This window comes from Choristoneura fumiferana, chromosome 20, assembly GCF_025370935.1.
Source record: "Choristoneura fumiferana chromosome 20, NRCan_CFum_1, whole genome shotgun sequence".
NCBI lineage: Eukaryota > Metazoa > Arthropoda > Insecta > Lepidoptera > Tortricidae > Choristoneura > Choristoneura fumiferana.
Genome location: NC_133491.1, coordinates 14,879,651 through 14,900,017, shown reverse-complemented (window position 1 = coordinate 14,900,017; position 20,367 = coordinate 14,879,651). Strand labels below are relative to the sequence as shown.

Here is a 20,367-nt window from a genome sequence, read left to right as displayed (position 1 = left end):
CAGAGGGCCAAGAACAAATATTATCACCTTATTAAAAAATATAAAACGAAACAAACAGTGCCAAGCAAAATTTTCAATATAACAGTTTTGTACCTGCCTACCATCACAAAAATGTATTTTTAATAAGAAGGAATTTTACTAAGAAGGAAAAGGGTCACCAAAATAGCCAAGCGCATTAGTTCATTGAAATATAATGAGTAGGCTGTAAACTGGTTGAACAGATGAACATTGGTGCCGAAAAATTCTCGAATGGAGTCCGCGGATCGGACGTTCACTAACGAGAAGAACGGATGACCAGGTTAAAGTCACGGACTTACAGTGGATGGTGGCTGCTCCCAACCGAAGCAACTGAAGATATATGGCGGAGGTTTTTGTCCAACAGTGGACGTCCTATGGCTGATATGATGACGATGACAATTTCAATTATCGATTAAAGATAATTTTATATAGCAGCTTGACCTGCATGGGATTTGAAAAGGAAAGTGCTTAAAACTTGTAGTTTTGCTGACCAAGTCTCCCTAAGTCTTTCAATAAAATTGATCCTAAAAATATTATAGTATAGTCACAGAACAAATCAGATAAGACAAACGACAAATTAAACGCGTGTAGACTATCCCCTCCCTCTCGCACTAACTGTCTCTGTCTAGGGGCAGCACCATATTAAATTAACTTGATGGATGACACACTAATTTAATTTTAATGTGTTTTGATGTTTTTTATGAATGCGTAATCGCGTTATGGTGTTTTACGAATTCAAAACGCTATCGAAACATAATTTGCGAGAGTCGCGAGTACTTAGGGTGCTTTTTAAATGCAGCTGTCAGTTTGAGACGAAAGTGATATTAATATGTATTAAGTAAAATAACTTTTTAAAAATTACTCTATTAAGTTTCTAATTTGAAATGTTCATGTTTTTTGAGACTGGTTATTATATAGCATAATATTATTTTCTACAAATGTTTCTTTCGCAAAACTAAATACCAAGAAAATACATCAAAAATGACCAGCGCATTTTATCTACAAATCTATGAAGACTCAAAAACACTTCGCGCATAATAGCAAAGTCGTGGTAGCTTAGTGATTTGCCCTATCGCCTCTCAAGCAGAGGATCGTGGGTAAATACAAACCCTCTCTCGCACCTGTGAGTATTTAGAAATTCGTGTGCGAAAAATTTGAAATTTACCAAATATAAACGATAACATTTAAATATTTAACTTCAATATAAAATCTTAATAGTTCGTCCATACTAACTTAACTAACATACTTCTCTTCTAAGTCATGATCCCAAACATTAAACCTGACTAGAGATCAGCATCTAGAGATCCTCAGATAGTGTCCCGCTAAGTGCTACCGGGTTACTTTCCGATGACGCAGCGTTTTAAACGCGACGTTTATTTGCATAATGTGTGTTAATGACGTAGTTTATAATTTTGACCGTGATTGATAGTGAACTCTAAAGGGATTCACAACAGCATTTAAAAAAACTTAGGGGTCTGTTCTGCTGGATGTCATAAAATTGGATGCAAAAATAATAAGACCATAATGCATCATGCAACACGAATTTAAAAAAAAACTGCAACTGGCCAGCAACAAAAGAAACATAAATTACAAACACCACAGATAAAACTTATCCACACGACCATCAATGTGGGAACGCGGAGTTTTAAGCTAATTCAATGGTTTACTGCCATAATAAAGATGATAACTGAAATTTGCATTTTGAGTAGGAGAGAAGGAATTATGAGGCGCAATAAGAGATGTTATGACACCGTATATTATGGGGAATCGTTAAGTTTAGGGTGACTGAGAGTGAGGAATTAGGTTGGCCAACTTAGCGAATGACGTGGTCGGGATTTTTTGGATTTTTTACAATTAGGTTTGCAGGTTAGATAGAAAATGTATCACTCATAATATAATAACAAATACAATTTATCCATCTTTGTCAAACGCTATTGATGGAAAACAAAAATAGTTAATTTATGTTGCGTTGCAAGTCAGTACAGAAAAAAAAAACTATAATAAACTCTGAGAAATAATTTGTTTTAAATCAAAGAAATAACCAAGGAACTCTTTCGTTTCAAAAGGAGGAGGAACAATCGGAACTTCAAGTCAGGTTAAGATAAAATTAATGGGTTTTAGTTTTATCGCTATCAATGTCGTCTGCAAGTTGAAAATTCAAAAGTAGTTTAATGTATTGGAATCAAAGGGCAAACGTCGCATTTGGCGACCCTCAAGCGGAATTTATTACAACGCCATCTAGCGATTAAGTGCGTAGTCATTAGCAACAAAGAGAGCAATCCGTTGCATCGCTAAACGTTAAACGTATAGCCGGATCATCTCCATTCACAAATTGCACTAAAAACCAAGGGGCACATCACCAATACTGGCTAACACCGATACAGACCAAATCCAACTATACTGAGTAGACTTTAGAGGTTATTGAATATGTAAATTATAAGTTGGTATTTTTCTGCCCCCCGTACAAGTGATTTGCTACCGAGTTAAACTAAATTCAACTTCATTGAGATGTTATAAGGGTGGTATGGGTTGATTATTGCAATGGAGTATTTTCTGCCCTAGGGCGTTCAGTGTCATACCTCATTTGAGATTCGATAAATTAATCTTTAGGGAGATTAGGGTAGTGTGTTTACACATGTGTTGCATGCGCGCAATTAATTCTAAACAATTGTTTATTTTATTAAGTTAATATGAAGGATTATTAAGTGGGAAATTATACGGAATAGGTATAATCGGCTTTGGGTGATTAAGGACACCCATTAAGCTGTTGTACTTAAAAATAGTACAAAATAAGTACAAAGATCTTGATATTTTTTTATAAAGCAAAAATATACTAAGACGCCTTACCTTATATTCATCGTCAGTGAAATTAATTACATCGCTTTCTTTCGTCTTCGCAAGAGCAAAGCAGCATGTTTAATTTTGTGTGGAAAAAAAATATCATGGGACAATTCCTGTTGATACTAATATTATAAATGCGAGTGTGTGTTTGTGTGCTTGTATGTTTGTCCGTCTTTCACGTCGAAACGGAGCAATGGATCGACGTGATTTTTGGCATAGTGATAGTTTATGGGCCAGAGAGTGACATAGGCTACATTTTATCCCGGAAAAATGAACAGTTCCCGAGGAAACAGCGCCCGATAACCGAATCCCACGCGGACGAAACCGCGGTAAAAGCTAGTGTATACTTAAATACATTATTAAGATCTAAGACTCGAGAACAAGCATTCATATTCTTTCTGTAATAATAGGTATAAAATTTGACGCAAGTACTTATTAGCTTATCCAGTCGTCAATATATACATTTACCCTATAACTGAATCCATTGACAGTCTTTGATATAAACTAGAAGAGACAAAACAACTCTCAAATCTAATTACATTCACAATGGTGTCTCTATATTTGACGCAATACAAAACTATTATTATATTTTCCGGCAACACTATCAAAAACATCACAGCAGATTCTTTATTGGAATTTAGCTCTAAAACACTTGAGAATAGAGTTCTGTTTGCTTGTAGAACAAGAACATAGTGATGTTAGTTTCGCAAATGTTTCTATCATATCCATTTGCGTTACATTCGCTTCACTACACATACACCCTTTGTACAGTTAACGACAAAAGCCACTTCGATTTTGTACAATTCATCGGAAATATCTGTGATGTCATAGAAAGTTAGACATCGTAGTAACACACCAACTTGACGTAGTGTTGAATGTTGTTCACAAAAACTACCTTAAAATATTTTTCATCACACTTGCTCGTAAACAGTGTCGTAACATGCAGGCTACCTTGGTTGCAACCCCCCAAATAGAACCTTCGACCTTAATGTGCTTATCATGAAACCCGTGGTCGGTAAATGAGTCATTGCCCGTACTAATTTGGTTGTCATGAAGCCCAAGGTCGGAAATGAGCAGATATGTGTGCACGCTCCGTGGGCGCTGCTGCACACGCACGCATGCATGATGCTGCGAAGGAGGGGGCGGGATGGGCGGCGGGACGCATGGCGCTGCCAAGAGCTCAACCATAGGCAATTTTTGAAAAAATATTAGTTTTTCTTTTACAAATATACAATTTTACTCGCAAATGTGATGAAAAACATTGTATGTCGCACGGGCGGTACTAGAATTACGAACATCGACTCATTAAAGCCCTCAGTCTTCGACTTCGGGCTTCTAATAGACTCTCTTTCGTAATTCCTTATTTACCGCCCTTAAGACACAATGTACTATTTTAGTCGAACTACTCCATGGATACCCATAACATACTTAGATAGCATTAAGAAGTCAATGCCAATTTTTTCCAATCCAAGATTTTTAAAAACTATTATTTCTAAGTAGTTTTATTGGCAACGGTAAACCAAAACACACATTCAAATCCCAAGCAACGCTCACAAGAAATCATTTCAGTGAGGGTTGCTGTGACAGACTACTTGGCTCTAGTATAGTGGGGTTTATTTGACAACTTTGATATTTGCGTCACGTTTCTGATTGGTTAAAAAACTAAATGAGCCAATCGCAAGTAAGACTGTGACGTCAAACGGATCTCTCGATGCTAACGCCATCTAATGATATTACGCCTAAATAAAACCTCATTGAAAAGAAATCGTTAAGGTAAGCAAATCGGTAAGGTTTTGCAGGTGGTAGGACCTTGTGGAAGGTCCGCCCGGATTGCTACCACCATCTTGCTCGCTAATACTGCCGTGAAGCAGCAGTAAAAGATAAAGATAAAGATAAAAATATTTTATTTGCTTAAACATGAGTAATAGTTAAATACAGTTGGTACACATAAAAAAGAAAAGGAGTCCTACATGTTTTACCTTGCGGCGTACAAATTGTTTCTTGCAGCAAAAGTGCTAATTCAAATAGAAATAAAAGAACTTCATACAATAATACAACCCTGAATCTACAATACAAAAAAACCTATGTCCATTTCACAAAAAATTATAAGAATTCCATACAATGCTATACTATCCTGAATCTTCAAAACAAAACCTACTTATTAAGAGAAATGTCAAAAGTGATATTAATGGCCATTTCATAAAAAAATAAATTGGTAAGAAAAGCAGTGCTTGGACTGTTGTGTTTCGGCGTGGAGAGGAAGACAGCCGGTGAAATAACTGGCACTTGAGGTATCCCGTCTTAGGCCTCTAGGTTGGCAACGCATCTGTAATGGTGTTGCAGATGTTTATGGACGGTGGTGATATCTTACTATCAGGAGACCCACTTGCTCGTTTGCCATCCAGTCAAATAAAAAAAAAACATTCTAGTAACGTACAAAACCCTAGAAAACTTCAAGAAATCCATCAAATCTCGAAAAGACGGATTTCTTTCGCCAAAATTCCGTCAACGCCGTTCCGCTTTGCACTACTAAAGGGCACCCTCTAAATGGTAAGTATCACTTAGTATAATGCGATTTGCGCCCTCGCATGCATTTGTTCGCGATACAGACGACGGCTGTAATTATGTTTGATGGGTGACGCTCGGTAATACGGGACGGGCTGTTCATTGATGGAATTGATCAAGTTTAAATTGAAAATACAAACTGAAATATAGTGCACAGAAAAACCAGAAAAATAAGACCAGCACTGGGAATCGAACCCAGGTTCTCGGTATTCCGTACCGCGTGCTATACCGCTACACCACTGCTGGTCACTGCTTTACTGCGTCACTGCTTAAGTGGCTAAATAAGAAACAAACAAGCTGAGATATGAGGTGCATAGGGGAAATTCGTGTCTGTACCGTTGACCAGCAGTGGTGTAGCGGTATAGCACGTGGTACGGAATACCGAGGACCTGGGTTCGATTCCCAGTGCTGGTCTTATTTTTCTGGTTTTTTTGTGCATCTATATTTCAGTTTGTATTTTCAATTTAGGTTTTACGGGATGACCGTAAAAGTAAAAATTTGGAATTGAAATAAAAAATACAAAAAGATTTCAAAAAATCAATCTTAATTTGATCAAGTTTGCCTTTGGAATCCAAAAGCTTGATGGTTACTTGTCCTGAAATGTTTATTTCAGAATTTTGACTTTAAAATATTAATTAGGTAGGTAGTTCATAGAATCAGGCGTTACTTTGTGAAGGTCCATATCATCGAACTAAAACAATTAGGTACTGGGTCACCCTCACCCCCCACTTTGCTATCGGTTGTGTTGGTCTAAAGATGAGCTCTGGTTGAGTTTGAAACGCGTCAGTGTTGTGTGTGGTGATAGTTGGGTTTGTGTGATTTGTTTTTTTACAGTGTAGAGCTAGATGTAGCTATCGTAAGATCGCGTGTAATATGAGTATTTATTGATATAATATGAGCAAAGAAATTGTTCTTAATTCATAAATTATAGACATAGACATAGCTTTATATTTCGACATCAAACTTAAAATAATACAGAATTTACAGAAAAAAAAAACATTTGATGATGTCAAAAAGAAACTTGACTCAGCATTATGCTGCAGTAAGTATGTGCCTACTACAGCGCTGATTTTCAGCTGATTTGTTTTTTTTATGTACATATCTAGAGTGAAGAGAAATCTCTTCATATAATCTGTCTTGATCTTGATATCTCTTTTTGAATAAATAAACTTTTAACTTTGACTTTCTCCATGTGGACCATTCAGGTACGGAACCCTAACAAGCTACGCTATGTCACAGCAGCCCCTGGCATCACTAAACACGCGTGACCGCATGGCTTAGGGTAAGTGCACCCGTCCGCGTTTAACTTAGGGTAAACGCGCGTCATCGGACCATTTAGCGTATAGGGTAAGTCATGGAACGCTTAGGAGGGTCACACCCTAATTAGTTAAGAATAAAATAAGTGTGTGTTCACGTAATTGATAGCAGCGAGTTTTTAAATGTCAACTTTTTGTTTGATAATGACCGTTTGTGTCGTTGAGATGGTGACAGATGTAAGGAGCTGGTGAGTTACAGATATTTTGACAGACATGGCGTTTACTTTGGCCAGACTCTAATCTAACTTTGAATGACGTTTAATGTTAAAATTACGGATTTTTTCCTCATAATATTTACAGAATTCTACGGTTTTTTCCACAGATTTACCCCCTGTTATGTCATCCATTGATTAAATTGATTTGACGCATAAAATAAATGTGATGCCGTCTCTGTTTCTTTTGTTCGAATAGACGGAGACGGCATCACATTTATCCGTCAAATAAAATTAACCAATGGGTGGTGAGACAGCCCCTTATAGACAAGTACGATGTGGCAACACTGATGAGCCAAGCTGTGTTGGCCTAGTTGGCTCAAACCTTGGCTCGCATCTCTTCATCATCATCATCATCCCAGCCTATATACGTCCCACTGCTGGGCACAGGCCTCCCCTCAGAATGAGAGGGCATGGGCCATAGTTCCCACGAGGGCTTGCTTTGCAGGTTAGTGCAGGTTTCCTCACGTTTTCCGTCACCGCAAAGCTCGTGGTAAATTTCAAATATAATTCCGCACATGAATTTTGAAAAACTCAGAGGTGCGAGCCGGGGTTTGAACCCACGACCCTCTGCTTGAGAGGCGATGGGTCAAACCACTAGGCCACCACGGCTTACATCGCATCTCTTAATTTTTCAAAACCCATTTGAAATTTATCATTAAGAGCATTTATACCTGCTGAGTTGTCAACGTTGCATTTTTATTAGTCTTTCTCGATTATTCCAAAAAAAATAATGAAAATTAAAAATGTTGTCTGATATAGAACACTTCTTAATATAAAAGTTAATGTGTAGGTCTACTCCAATAATTGTTCGTTATAGACTATTATTTTCTTTAAACATTAATTCGTTTTTAAGGAATATAAAAGTCTATCACGAATAATTATTGGAGTAGACACATTATCTTATATATTAAGAAGTGTTCTATCAGCACTGATGTATTAAACTGTCTATCAGGAAATATTTTTAATTTTTCATTCATTTTTTTAACTAACAAAAATGCAACGTCGCCAGCTCAGCAGGAATAAACGCTCTTAAGGTGAAGGTTAAAAAGGCGTGCGTGTGTGTGAGAAGTTCCTAATCCAGTAGGACGGTACCTTAGATATAGGCCGAAATGCTGGTGATGATATTTCTGCTCCGAGAGGAATGGTTAAGCTTGATTAAGCCATGAGTTATCCAGTCGTTTCACTAGTCTGTGATGATGATGATGATGATTAAAGAAAAACACCCACACAAGCTACAGTAACAGTAAACATGCGCCTGCACAGTAATCCCGTTTGATGGCGCCGCTAAGTGATTGACTTTTCAATCTGACTAATCGGATTAATCGGCCCCAGTTAATCGTGCAGTGTAATGCATTGTCGCTTGCGCAGTACGGAGTTAATTACGAGCGGTAGCTGAGGTTTGATGGAAAGATTTAGTCGTTTAATTAATGGGAACCACATATGTAGAAGGGCCTACCGAATAGGCCTAAAAAAAATTTAATGACTCCGTCATGATTGTCAAAGTGTATAGGACGCGTTTTTTTTCTTTTGTCATTAAAAAAACGGCCAAGTGCGAGTCGGACTTGCGCACGAAGGGCTCCGTACCATTATCTATGGTGTCAGTACTTAATCACGACGAAAACTTTTTCACGAACGACTTCATCACTTTATTTATTTTTAACGGAATAACGAGTAAAAAACGGCAAAAGATCACGTTTGTTGTATGGGAGCCCCCTTAAATATTTATTTTATTCTGTTTTTAGTATTTGTAGCGTGGTGACAGACGGACAGAGCGACGGACAGTGCTGTCTTAGTAATAATAGGGTCCCGTTTTTACCCTTTACGGAACCCTAAAAATGACGAAGATATAGCCAAGACGGTAATCGTTCCTGGTCAGGATGACGACAGAATTTCCGCGTCACCCTTTCAGAATAATGGACTGATGGTCCAGACTGATGAAAATTAAATGTTTCCAATTCCTCAATTTCCTTGAGTTGTTGGCGTGATTGCTATCAGCTATCACTCTTAATTTAGTTAGATTCCTCAATTAATTGTCCAGAATGATGGACTAAACTCAGGCTAGAATGCATCGACCTCTATTTTTTTTATTCGACTGGATGGCAAACGAGCAAGTGGGTCTCCTGATGGTAAGAGATCACCACCGCCCATAAACATCACACACAGGGGTATTGCAGATGCGTTGCTAAACTAGAGGCCTAAGATGGGATACCTCAAGTGCCTGTAATTTCACCGGCTGTCTTACTCTCCACTCCGAAACACAACAGTGCAAGCACGGTATGGTGGTAGCAATCCGGGCGGACCTTGCACAAGGTCCTACCACCTGTAAACCTGTAGAGACTGCATCTTTGTTACATAAAAACGGCGCTCAAAATTTGTTCACAGCGCGAATTTGTGAACCTTTCACTATAATATTGATGATTGATGCGCCGCGCGTTTTGTTCCAAACAGCCATTCTAGTGCTATAAGGTACCATCAGCCAAACAAGTGGTCTATCTATCAATTTTTAAACAAGTTCCTGCAAATGATTATGTCGCTAAAGTCGAACTTCCAAGTTGACAGAAACGTCTATTGGCATTATTGTTTTATGACATGCAAACGATTATAAACTTTAGCGTGGTAGACCACATATTTGGCTGATGCTGCAATGTCAACGCAAGAATGAGTGTGTTCGGCTACACGCTAGACAAGGGGGATAAATAACGTCACGGTGACAGTCACCGTGATTCGCCCTCAGAAGGTGTCACTGTGACTTTTCACAAAAGAACAACGTTACAAAATCACATACGTTCCTACTGTTCCTAGCATTTTCCTAGCGCCTAGCGCAGTCTCTGTTACATAAATTACGACGCTGTGGAATGAGTCCTAAGCCTGTAAAAGTGTGAAGGTTATTTTGGATCAGTTACTTGTGTCAAAAAACTAAATTTCAATTTGCACAAGTAATCATGTGCGTTGAGACGGCAAAACGGCATACCCAAATGGCTTGCACAAGCCGTTTGCGCAAGATGATACATGTAGCCGGGCCCTAACCGAATGCCTTGCAAGACCCTTACCTTAACTTGTGACTCAGTCATGCCAAGCGCGTACGCGAGCTTGGCTCTCTCCGGCCCGGCCAAGTATTTGGTCTGCTCAAAGGTCTTCTCTAGCGCGAAGATCTGCTGCCCACTGAACGTCGGCCGGGTGTGTTTCTTCTTGCCGTCCTTGTCCATCCCGCCTTGTGCGCATGCGCTGAGGGCGCCGTTGCTCACTGCAAGAAAGGGATAGAGTGAGATATGTTGAAAAAATTAGGCTGTGTTTACACCAAAGATGTGCAAGGATGTGTTGTGAGGAATGTGTTTTTCATGAACCAATAGAAACGCTTCATTTACCTAGCATGACACAGCACATCTCTGGTGGAAACAGCTGAGCGGAACGAGGCGAGGTAAATGAAGCATTTAATTTGAATTTTACAGCGCATTGGTGTCTAACTGTAATGCTGTAATTTTTGTTGGAATAAATAAATAAATAAATTTCTATTGGTTCATAAAAAACAAATTTTTGCAATATATTCTTGAAACGCCTTGCAGTTAAAAAAATAGATTTTCTCGTTATCTCGCGTGTTCGTTTAATAAATAAGTAGATAACTAAAGAACTTCAGAAAATTTACTTTTTAACCCTTGACTCAATAAGAGTGGTGTTATAAGTGCTAATGTCTGTCTGTATGTCTGTGGCGTTATCGCTCTCATCCGCTTGAGCGATTACAACGTGATTTTTTTTACGTGAAAGCTACTGTAGAATTTTGTGATGGTTCTTAGCTAAGTTCCATTTTATCGGTTCAGCAGCGTTTATAGGATTTTTTGAATTAACCATGTCGGGGATCTTGCAACTTTTCTAAGTTGGTTAAGTAAGGTTAACCGAACACCGAAGCTATCGTAAGAAGGCCTACCGACCGATGGTACTTGTATCATTGGTGGTTTCATTAATAATTATCGATAGAGCTACATTTACAATGTTTTTTAATCTCATTGATTTAAGCTAGTTTTAAACAATAAGAGTTTATTCAGTATTCAAAGAGTTTGATCGTTTCTTTTACCACGCATAATCGTAATAAATAAGTTTTTAGTAAAAAAAAAACATTTTTAACACAAGCTTTTTTTGCTGTCTGTAATTTTTGTCGACTTTACTTGCATTGCCACCCAAACTACATTTGCATACCTTTCAAGTCGATGCCATTAACCGTTGAACAGTTTCGTCCTGCGGAGACGATCCTGGCTGGACTACCAGGATGTCACTACCAGATTATTGTATTATCACGTAATTTACATAAGTATGCTAAATTTAAAGTCAATCCGACCACTGGAAGTTGGTCGAATTCAACTTGCAAGATTTGACTCAGACAGACAACGGGACAGGTGAAACTAAATCATCATCATCATCAGCTGGAAGACGTCCACTGCTGAACAAAGGCCTCCCCCTTAGACCGCCACAATGAACGACAACTCGCCACTTGCATCCACCGGTTTCCCGGAACTCTCACGATGGCGTCAGTCCACCTGGTAGGAGGCCTGCCAACGCCTCGTCTTCCGGTTCGTGGTCGCCACTCGAGAACTTTTCTCCCCCAACGGATTTCTGTTCTTTGAGCGCTATGGCCCGCCCATTGTCACTTCAACTTGTATATTTTTCCAGCTATGTCAGTGACTTTAGTTCTTCGACGAATTTCCGTATTCCGGATTCTATCGCACAAAGAAACTCCAAGCATAGCTCCCTCCATAGCTCGTTGCGTGACTCTGAGCCTCTCTAAGAGGCCAACAGTCAAGGACCGCGTCTCAGAGCCATAAGTCATCACTGGCAACACACACTGGTCGAAGACTCTAGTCTTCAGGCACTGCGGAATATTGGACGAGAAGATATCACGAAGTTTCCCGAATGCTGCCCATCCGAGTCTGATAACCGAGTTGGAGTTGAAACTAAATAAAAGCTTTTAAAAAGGAAAGATTTATTCTATAGATGACAGACAATATTTTCTATCTCCTCCACATAGTATAACGGTACAGTCGCGGTCGCCCGTCACGCCTCCCCACGGTACACTCGCGGCGAGCGTTCAATTCAATTTCACTTAATTTATCGCTGTACCGACGACAAAAGTGGCCATAAGTCTCCATTCTGATATAATTATGTCCTTAACTGAATTATTTATAATGTGATTGTGTTTATTTTGATATCCGAATGGCGCCGTTAATTCAGGAGTTAATTTTATTAACTTTGCTATTTCATTTTGCGTTTCGATGTTAAACATTATTAAATTTGCTTTTTCCAAGAGGGCGTATTCATGGCATTTAAAAAAAATTGGTAGAATCAAAAAAGCAGATATTTAACCCTGTCATTTAGGAATTAATTTTGTCTGCCGTTATCAATGTAATTGCGTAAAGTAAAAATATTAGGACGAGTCGTGGGTTACGGCTAATACTTATTTATATATTTACTAGCCGTAACCAGCGACTCCGTCCACGTAGAATTCGGTTTTTACTATCCCGCTGGAACTATGAAATTTCCCGGGATAAAAACTATGCCTTGTCCTTCCCCGGGACTCAAACTATCTGTATACCGAATTTCACCTAAATCGGTTCAGCGGTTTAGACGTGATGAAGTAACAAACAAACAAACAGACTTACAAACTTTCGCATTTACTATATTAGTGGGATGCGAAAGTGTGTTTTTATGTTTGTATGTTTGGTCTTTCACGTTGAAACGGAGCAACGGATCGACGTGATTTTTAGCATAGAGATAGTTTATTGGCCAGAGAGTGACATAGGCTACTTTTTATCCCGGAAAAATGCACAGTTCCCGAGGGAACAGCGCGCGATAACCGAATACCACGCGGGCGAAGCCGCGTTCAAAATCTAGTATTTATATGTACTATAATGTATGGAGATGCCTAAAAGAAGCAAGTAAATCATATTTCAGTCCCAGCCAATATGATGAAACGGTATGTCTATTACAAAACTGGTACATCTCCAACTCTCCATGTTTTTCCTAAAGCGTAGACCGTGTATTTTTTATCCTCCAAACAATTATTCTGACGCTCCGTTTTTATCATTATTTTCATTTCACCCCCTCCCGTGGGACGTCGAACGCGCTTCATCAAAACATACAAACAGCGGGATATCAGACAGCTTTGTTTCAACGCCTTTATTTATTATTTTATGTGCTTTTGGCTGGGCGAGTGGCCGTGGGGGGCACTGGGCGAGTCGGAGTTTGGCCGTTATGTGCGCTCGTAGTTTGCCCATAAGTGCGACTGGACTTTGTAGCCAAAACTAGATGGTACTCGTGATCGGTATCCCACGGGAAATTTTCCATTTAAAGGCATAAAAAGTCGTCTATATAGGTGTTTTTTCCGTAAATAAAATTTGATAATTTTTGCTTTTTTGCAAAATTAACATGGTCTAGGTATTTCCATATTTGTGGAGAAAAGTCCAATAGGTACCAAATAAGTGGTCTATCAATTTTTATCAACTTTAGATGATGATCATAGATGGTAGGTACCTACTACAGAAAAGATAATAATATACAAGCAAACGTCACCCATTTTGTCGTACTGATACTTTAAACTTTCTAAAAACAGACTATCTTTTTTTAAATTTCGTCATCCTAAGAACCTTATCATTATTCTTATGAATGAATGACTTGCAAGAATTAATAAAATTCACATTCTCATTCTCATTGGCATCGGCCAACACACTTACAATATTAAACCACTGAAACTGATATAAGAATAATTTCATCTTTATTTTATTCTGCTATTTAACAATTACACTGGCAGCGGTCCAACCTGCTACTTGATAAGTCGACAGTCGAAACTCCACACGCTTCGTCCTTTTCACTCTTTACTCCTCAAAGCTTTGAGGAAAGAGAGCTGTAGCTGTTGAGTTCTGTGTGATTCGAGTAATCGTGAACTGATCATGTGGAGCGGTCATTTTTGGAGTTCATCGAAATAAAACAAAAAAGTATTTGATAACAATAATCATAAATGGATGGATTATGAGAATTCATAAATTATCGATTATGTTTTCTTGTCTTTATTGAATCAGACTGAATGATATTTTATCCAAGTTTGTGGGAAAAAGCGTTCTGAGCGATAATGTACAATATACCTATACTTCTATATCTTATATGATGACTTCTTTTTACAAGGTCTTAGATATGATTATATGAATCTGTCCGTTTATGTGTACAAGTTAATTAAATTACTGAAAATCTCGGGCATCCCAACAGTCTTCTCTACTACGTACCCGGCTGTCCGTAGAAAGGTTATGTTTTTCGAACGTATAGGTACATAGGTTAGTTTAACGTTGTTACCATGTTAATATAGGTTAAGTTATACCGTAGGCGACAGGCTAGCAACCTTGTCAATATTGTACCGATTTTGTCAAACATAAAACCTAAAATTACTAAAAGTGGCTCCGAAGCGGTAACGTTTCGTGTGCTCTGCCTACCCCATTTGGGAATACAGGCGTGATGTTTGTGTGTGTTTTAGTTTAACGTTTATATGTAGGTACAAATAATTTAACTATTTCGAAAAATATATCACGACCACTTAACAAAGGTTACTACTACTCAAGATAACGCAGAAGAAGTACCACCGAGAAGTAAATTCAGTCAACGAAATGCTAACCCCGCATTCCAACTAATTAAATTACATAGGTAAATATTCCATCCGTAAATAATGCAAGAAATATGTCGTACAATAAAATTGGCGATGATCCATTTAATGGGTTGGCCATAAATATGACTACCTCGGAAAACAGCACGGTATTAATATTAATGTGACTCGGCCGGGTACATAACTCACTGGTTATAATGCTTTCTTATTATAAACTTAGCTTTCATATATTTGAGTTATATCTGTCGGTGGCCGATCGTTAAATCCGTCAGATCACGAAAGTCCTAGGCATATCGTGAAATAGCGCCATTTCATGATATGCCTAAAAGTTGGCCAGGCCTATCACGATGTGCCTGAAAAACAATACGGCAGATCCATTAGAGCAAAGCATTCGTCGATATTCCTAGCTCTAGGTATAGAGCCCGGTAGGGCACATCGTGATATGTAATTGTAATTGTAATTGTTAGTATGAATTGCGACCCAAACGCACGAGCCGAGCGAGCGAAGCGAGCGCGCCGCGGCAGCGGCCGGCGAAGTGCCAGGACCGATATGGCGGCGTTTGATGATATGCCTAGGAATTTCGTGATCTGGCGGAATTTACGGTCGGCCGCCGACATATCGATGAGGGTTTCTGTAACCATATCGAAAATACAAACTGAAATATTGATGCAAAGAAAAACAAGAAAAATAAGACCAGCGCTGCCGAGGACCTGGGTTCGATTATGCTGGGTCTTATTTTGCTGGTTTTTCTGTGCACCCATATTTCAGTTTGTATTTTTGATATGAGTTTTACGGGATGACCGTAAAAGTAACAAAATTTGGAGTTGAAATAAATAAATACAAATAGACTCCAAAAATCAATCTTGGTTTCTGTAACTGCTAGATGGCGGTAGTATTGCGAGGTTGGTATGATAACTTTGACATTTGTGTCACTGTCATTGGTTAGATAACTAAATGAGTACAAAGGTAGGTAAAAGGCCGGGTTTAGGCAGCGTATCCTCCAAAGATGTGCGAGGTTGTGTCGCGAGGACTGTGTTTTTCATGAACCAATAGAAACGTTTCAGCTACCTCGCCTCGCTCCGCTCAGCTGGGGGCTTACCATGATCTTTTCATAAACGATCCAAACGCAGAGCAGTTCAATTTAGGCACCTAAACTGAATCGTCGAAATTGGTACCACGGCGTTTATTTCTCAGAGCTGAGTCTCAATGGTTTACAAGTGAATGAAAGACCGTTATTGTCTCTGGTCCGAAACTGAAACGTTAAGTCGCGAAAGGGATGCCGCTATATGCAAACCAAAGATGCAAACCAAATATTGTATACTAAAACCTCTTTATTTTGCAAAAACCATAACTCTATGTCATTCCGTGTTCTTAGCAACCGTTGTGTTGATTACAAATAAAATGTTTACGCTGTCACTAATCCACTGAAAAATTAGTTTTATCAATGAGGAGTTAAGAAGCACAATGTCGTGAGTACCTATGAAAAGTTATGAAACTTGAATAAAAGTTTAAAAGTTCTTGAAATTTAAAAATATTCCAAGTAAAACACTTAAAATTCCAAAAGAATTGACAGAATGAGTAACTTATACTGAGTCGCTAAATTTGACACTAAGCGATTCAATTCCCACTCAAGTTAAGCGTCATGGTAAGAAAACCGCTTGAAGTGAGTGAACGAAAATGTCTGTATCGCTGTCGCTGAACCGTGCTTGAACTGAATCGCAAAAGTAATGTCATGGTACGAAATAGCGATGCAGTTCAGTTTAGAGCCTAAACTGAATCGTATTAAGAGAGCGTGGTACGCCCCCTGTTTCCACTAGAGCGGTGTTGTGCAAGGCTAAAGCGGCAATTACACTGAGTCGTTCGCCGCATGCAGCATGCGGCGAACGCAAAAGTGTAAAGAACACGGTAGTCGGCCGCATTCGGCGAGCGACAGCTGCCACCGCCTTAATATGGCCGCCGCAGTAGACGGACAGACTAATGTAAAGACGACGTTCGTTCGCCGAAGTAGTTTGAAACAAATTCGGCGACCGCATTAGGTGAACGATTCCTCGCAACACAACCTAACACATATTTGGTGCAAGGCAGCCTTAAGCCGTCCTTTTACCCGCCTTTGTACTTATTTGCAAAACACTGTAAATCTGAAGTCTTCAGTCGTTCCATTACCGCCTCATTACGAGGGCCAGTATCTTTTATCCGTAACTACATCGATTTTACCAACCCGAATCCCATCCTCACACCCCTAGCTCATATTGAGCTTTATCCCAACGCATCAAAGGCTAGTTTACCCCAGCGCGACCCAAACGCATTAAGTATTATGTGAATCTGGTTCGGTGGATAAATGAATTTCAGTTTTGTCGTGTTTGTGATACGGTTTGATTTGGTGTGGTTGGAGGTTTAATTTGGTTGGTTTGACAATATCTAGTGAAGGCTGCGGGAGCAAGCTATTTATTTGGTAAAGCTGTAAATGTCGCAGTACAACCGATTGTTAACGTGTAATGTTTTTGAATAGGCTGCATGTTCAGGTAAAATGTAAGTGCTCGTGAGGTACGGTCATTAATCACGAGCATTAATTTGGGACCCATTTCGTCAAAAAATCGTTTGAAATGTCATACAAAATGACAGATATTCAATCTAACGTGGGTCCCAAATTAACGCCCGTGACTGTACCTAGTATTTTTGTAGGCTTTCACGACAATAGGTAGGTTAAACTACCTTTTTTTTAAAGAAACTTGTCCTTTCCACAGGTGACCATAGGGCTAGTTTTTTCCTCGGTCTAAGTATAGGCACTCTCATACTTCCTGAAATGCTAATGCTAGCTTTCATATTTAAGAGAATACCTACCTACCTACAGATAGTACCTACTTAATCACATATTTTTTTGGTAAAAACGACTTTCTACGAAGTTGCTTGCGGCGCGTTCTTCTTGGCAATGGTGGTATTTCCGAAAGAGCTGATTGTATAAAAAAGTGACATGGTAAAGAGCCCTTTGCGATTGCGGCCAACTTGCAGGATAAACGTTTTAATTTTAGATTTTTTGGATTTTTCAACGAAAAAAAAAGTTAATTCGGTTAGCAAAAAAAGGTAGTTAAAAAAAGCAAATAAAAATACCAAATATTAAAATTACAAATATTTGTTTGTGCCCGAAATGGTCCCGTCTCAGCATAAAATGTGGACTCCTCGGGCGGAGCCTGCGCTGATCCAGCGCGACCATTTAATTTTCATCAAGCCGAACAACTTCCACGGCTGGACATGGCCTCCCTCAAGGCTCTCCACTCTGACCGGTCTTCTGCTTTCCGCATCCACCGCGATCCTGCGATCTTAACCAGGTTGGAGGCCTATTGACAGCTCGTCTCCCGGTCTGCGGACGCCACTCGAGAAACTTCTCACCCCATCGGCCATCAGTCCTGCGAGCAATGTGCCCCGTCTACTACCACTTCAGTTTCGCAAGTCTTCGGGCTATGGCGGAACGGTAACTTTAGTTCTACTGCGCGACCATTTGGCAAGACCATTTTAGACGGTCACAGTATCGTGCAACACGACCCTACGCGGCAATATTTTGGCACAAAACATAAACACAGCAAGAAAACAAAACGCGGCTCATTTAACACTTATCAATTCTCCAACCTTTCAAAAACTCAGAACCTAAACCAAAAAAAAAAACTATTCAACGTTCTTTCAGTTTTCCTTCTTAATGTATTTTACCCCGTGCATCGAATATGTGTAAATAGAGGTCTTTCTCTCTCTCTCTCTTCTCGAAATAAGCAGACACGAACACAAAACTAAAAAACCCCACCCGAACTTCAAACTACCAGTTTCCCCGGTCAATTTTAACTTCGCCCATGTCCAAGTTAACCACAGCAGCCGGCTGTTTTTCCGCCATATTGCCCATGCATTATGCAGCTCTGTTAATATAGCACCCGCTGCACTGCTATGCGCGTTGGATAGGCTGGGGTGTCGGCTTTGAAATCGGAATATCACGCAGACCGTGCAAAACGTGTTATGATGTTGATGTAAAATGCAAGATATCTCTAAAAGCATAAGTTCAATTGAACACCAAAAATCAAAAGCGTTTATTTGGTCAAAGTTACAGCTTGAGGTCTTGTAAATATTGCTATGTTGAGCCGTAACGCATACAAATTGTAGGGTCAGTTTCAGGTACAAAATGTAGATGGTAAACTTTAAAATATTTAGAACCTTGTATGTTTTGCCATAGAGCTTCGAGGTTGTTAATGTTAATGCCACATAAAGATCTAGTGGTTTTTTCTTTTCCCTAAAGACCATTCTATTATAATTTCAATTGGGTCACAATATGATACTATAGCTGAGAGTCGAGAATTGCATAAGCATGGTATGCGTTGATAACCTTTCTTGCATAGATTGTATAAAGCTTATGAAACTTTGTAAAAGTATTTCAAGTATTTTCCTATTATTTCAGTACTAAAAAAATCTCGTAAATATAGGAAGCTAATGAGGGCTATCGCGTATGAATTCGCGCGAAGGGGCGCTTGTGTAGCGAGAGGTCCCCGAAATGTCTAATGTTTATAATTTTGTGATTATTTTGCAATATCTGAAATTAATTCTGGCAAATATGCGTTACGGGGCAATGAATGTCTGTGTTTTGAGACAGTTGTCCTTCGGAAACCTTTGTCCTCCCTTTTTTCAGAACAAAACGAGACTACGCAACACTGTGGCATGCTCGATATTTTTATGGTACGGTTTTATTTATTAAATGTTAATTAAGTTTTTACATTTTTAACTACCACTATACTTCGGCAGGACCTTTATCTACAGTGGCGCAAACTGATGAGCGCGAAAAGGTAGCCCTCATTTATTGCATCTAAACATATAGGCACAATAAATTTGTTTGCAATAAATAAAAAAGCACGCTTTACAAATGTTTAACTACCCAATGTTTGGAAACTTTATAAGTTTGTTAAAGCAAAGTAAATAAAATGAATACTCACAATACTGTATCTGCCCCAGATGGGAATCTGGGGAAGGATAATTATTTATAATTAACAATTTTCAATTACAGTTATCCTAGTAATAGACTTGTGTGTGTGCTTGTTACGTTTTGACGCTAAAACCGCTCCCGGAATTAGGATGCAATTTGGGATGTAAAAAAGTGTAGATAGCTGGACGTCTGGAATACCACATAAACAACTTTTTGTGCCCATATTCCTGCGGAGTTTATTTAAAATCCCTTTAATCTCACCCGCTAAGTGTAGAGCCAGTTTTTCCTAGAAACTTGAAATTTGGCAAGAACACAGCTCATATATGTAAAAAAAAAAGGTTGCGGGAAGAGATCGCTCTTAAGCGATAAGGCCGCCTATTGCTCACCTTGTAATTTTTTTTTCTCTGTGTATCTGTTTTCTGTATCGCTTACTATGTCTGGTGTACAATAAAGAGTCTTTGTATTGTATTGTATTGTATAGTAAAACCAATAATAAAAGTCTGAAATTATTTTTTATGCCTATGTATAGTGTTAGTAACTATCTAACATGATTCAACACTGCATAGCTTATGAGTAAGTAGGTACATTTCGCTGAGGATAGTCTCTGGCAAAAATATTGCGCTTTTTTACCCCCCCGACGCAAAAAGAGGGGTGTATAAGTTTGACTGCTATGTGTGTCTGTCTGTGGCACCGTAGCTCTTTAAAGGGTGGGCCGATTTGAATGCGGTTTTTTTTATTTGAAATCAGGTTTTTTTATAATGGTTCTTAGGCATGTTTCATCAAAATCGGTTCTGTCGTTTTTGAGATATCGAACTTTGAAGT

The 20,367-nt window shown here is 39.0% G+C and overlaps 1 protein-coding gene across 2 annotated transcripts in view; it reads right to left on the bottom strand.

The window, feature by feature from the left end:
- HGTX (HGTX homeodomain transcription factor) overlaps positions 1–20,367 on the bottom strand; it is a 104,545-nt gene that overhangs the window by 65,611 nt on the left and 18,567 nt on the right. Inside the window, exons 2-3 of one of the 2 annotated variants that reach the window (XM_074103081.1) lie at positions 19,556–19,582; positions 10,006–10,199 (exon numbers count right to left, since the gene is read on the bottom strand). In XM_074103081.1, the coding sequence (XP_073959182.1) occupies positions 10,006–10,199; positions 19,556–19,582 (221 nt within the window). The remainder of the gene's footprint in view (positions 1–10,005; positions 10,200–19,555; positions 19,583–20,367) is intronic. The other variant, XM_074103082.1, reaches the window with a different exon arrangement.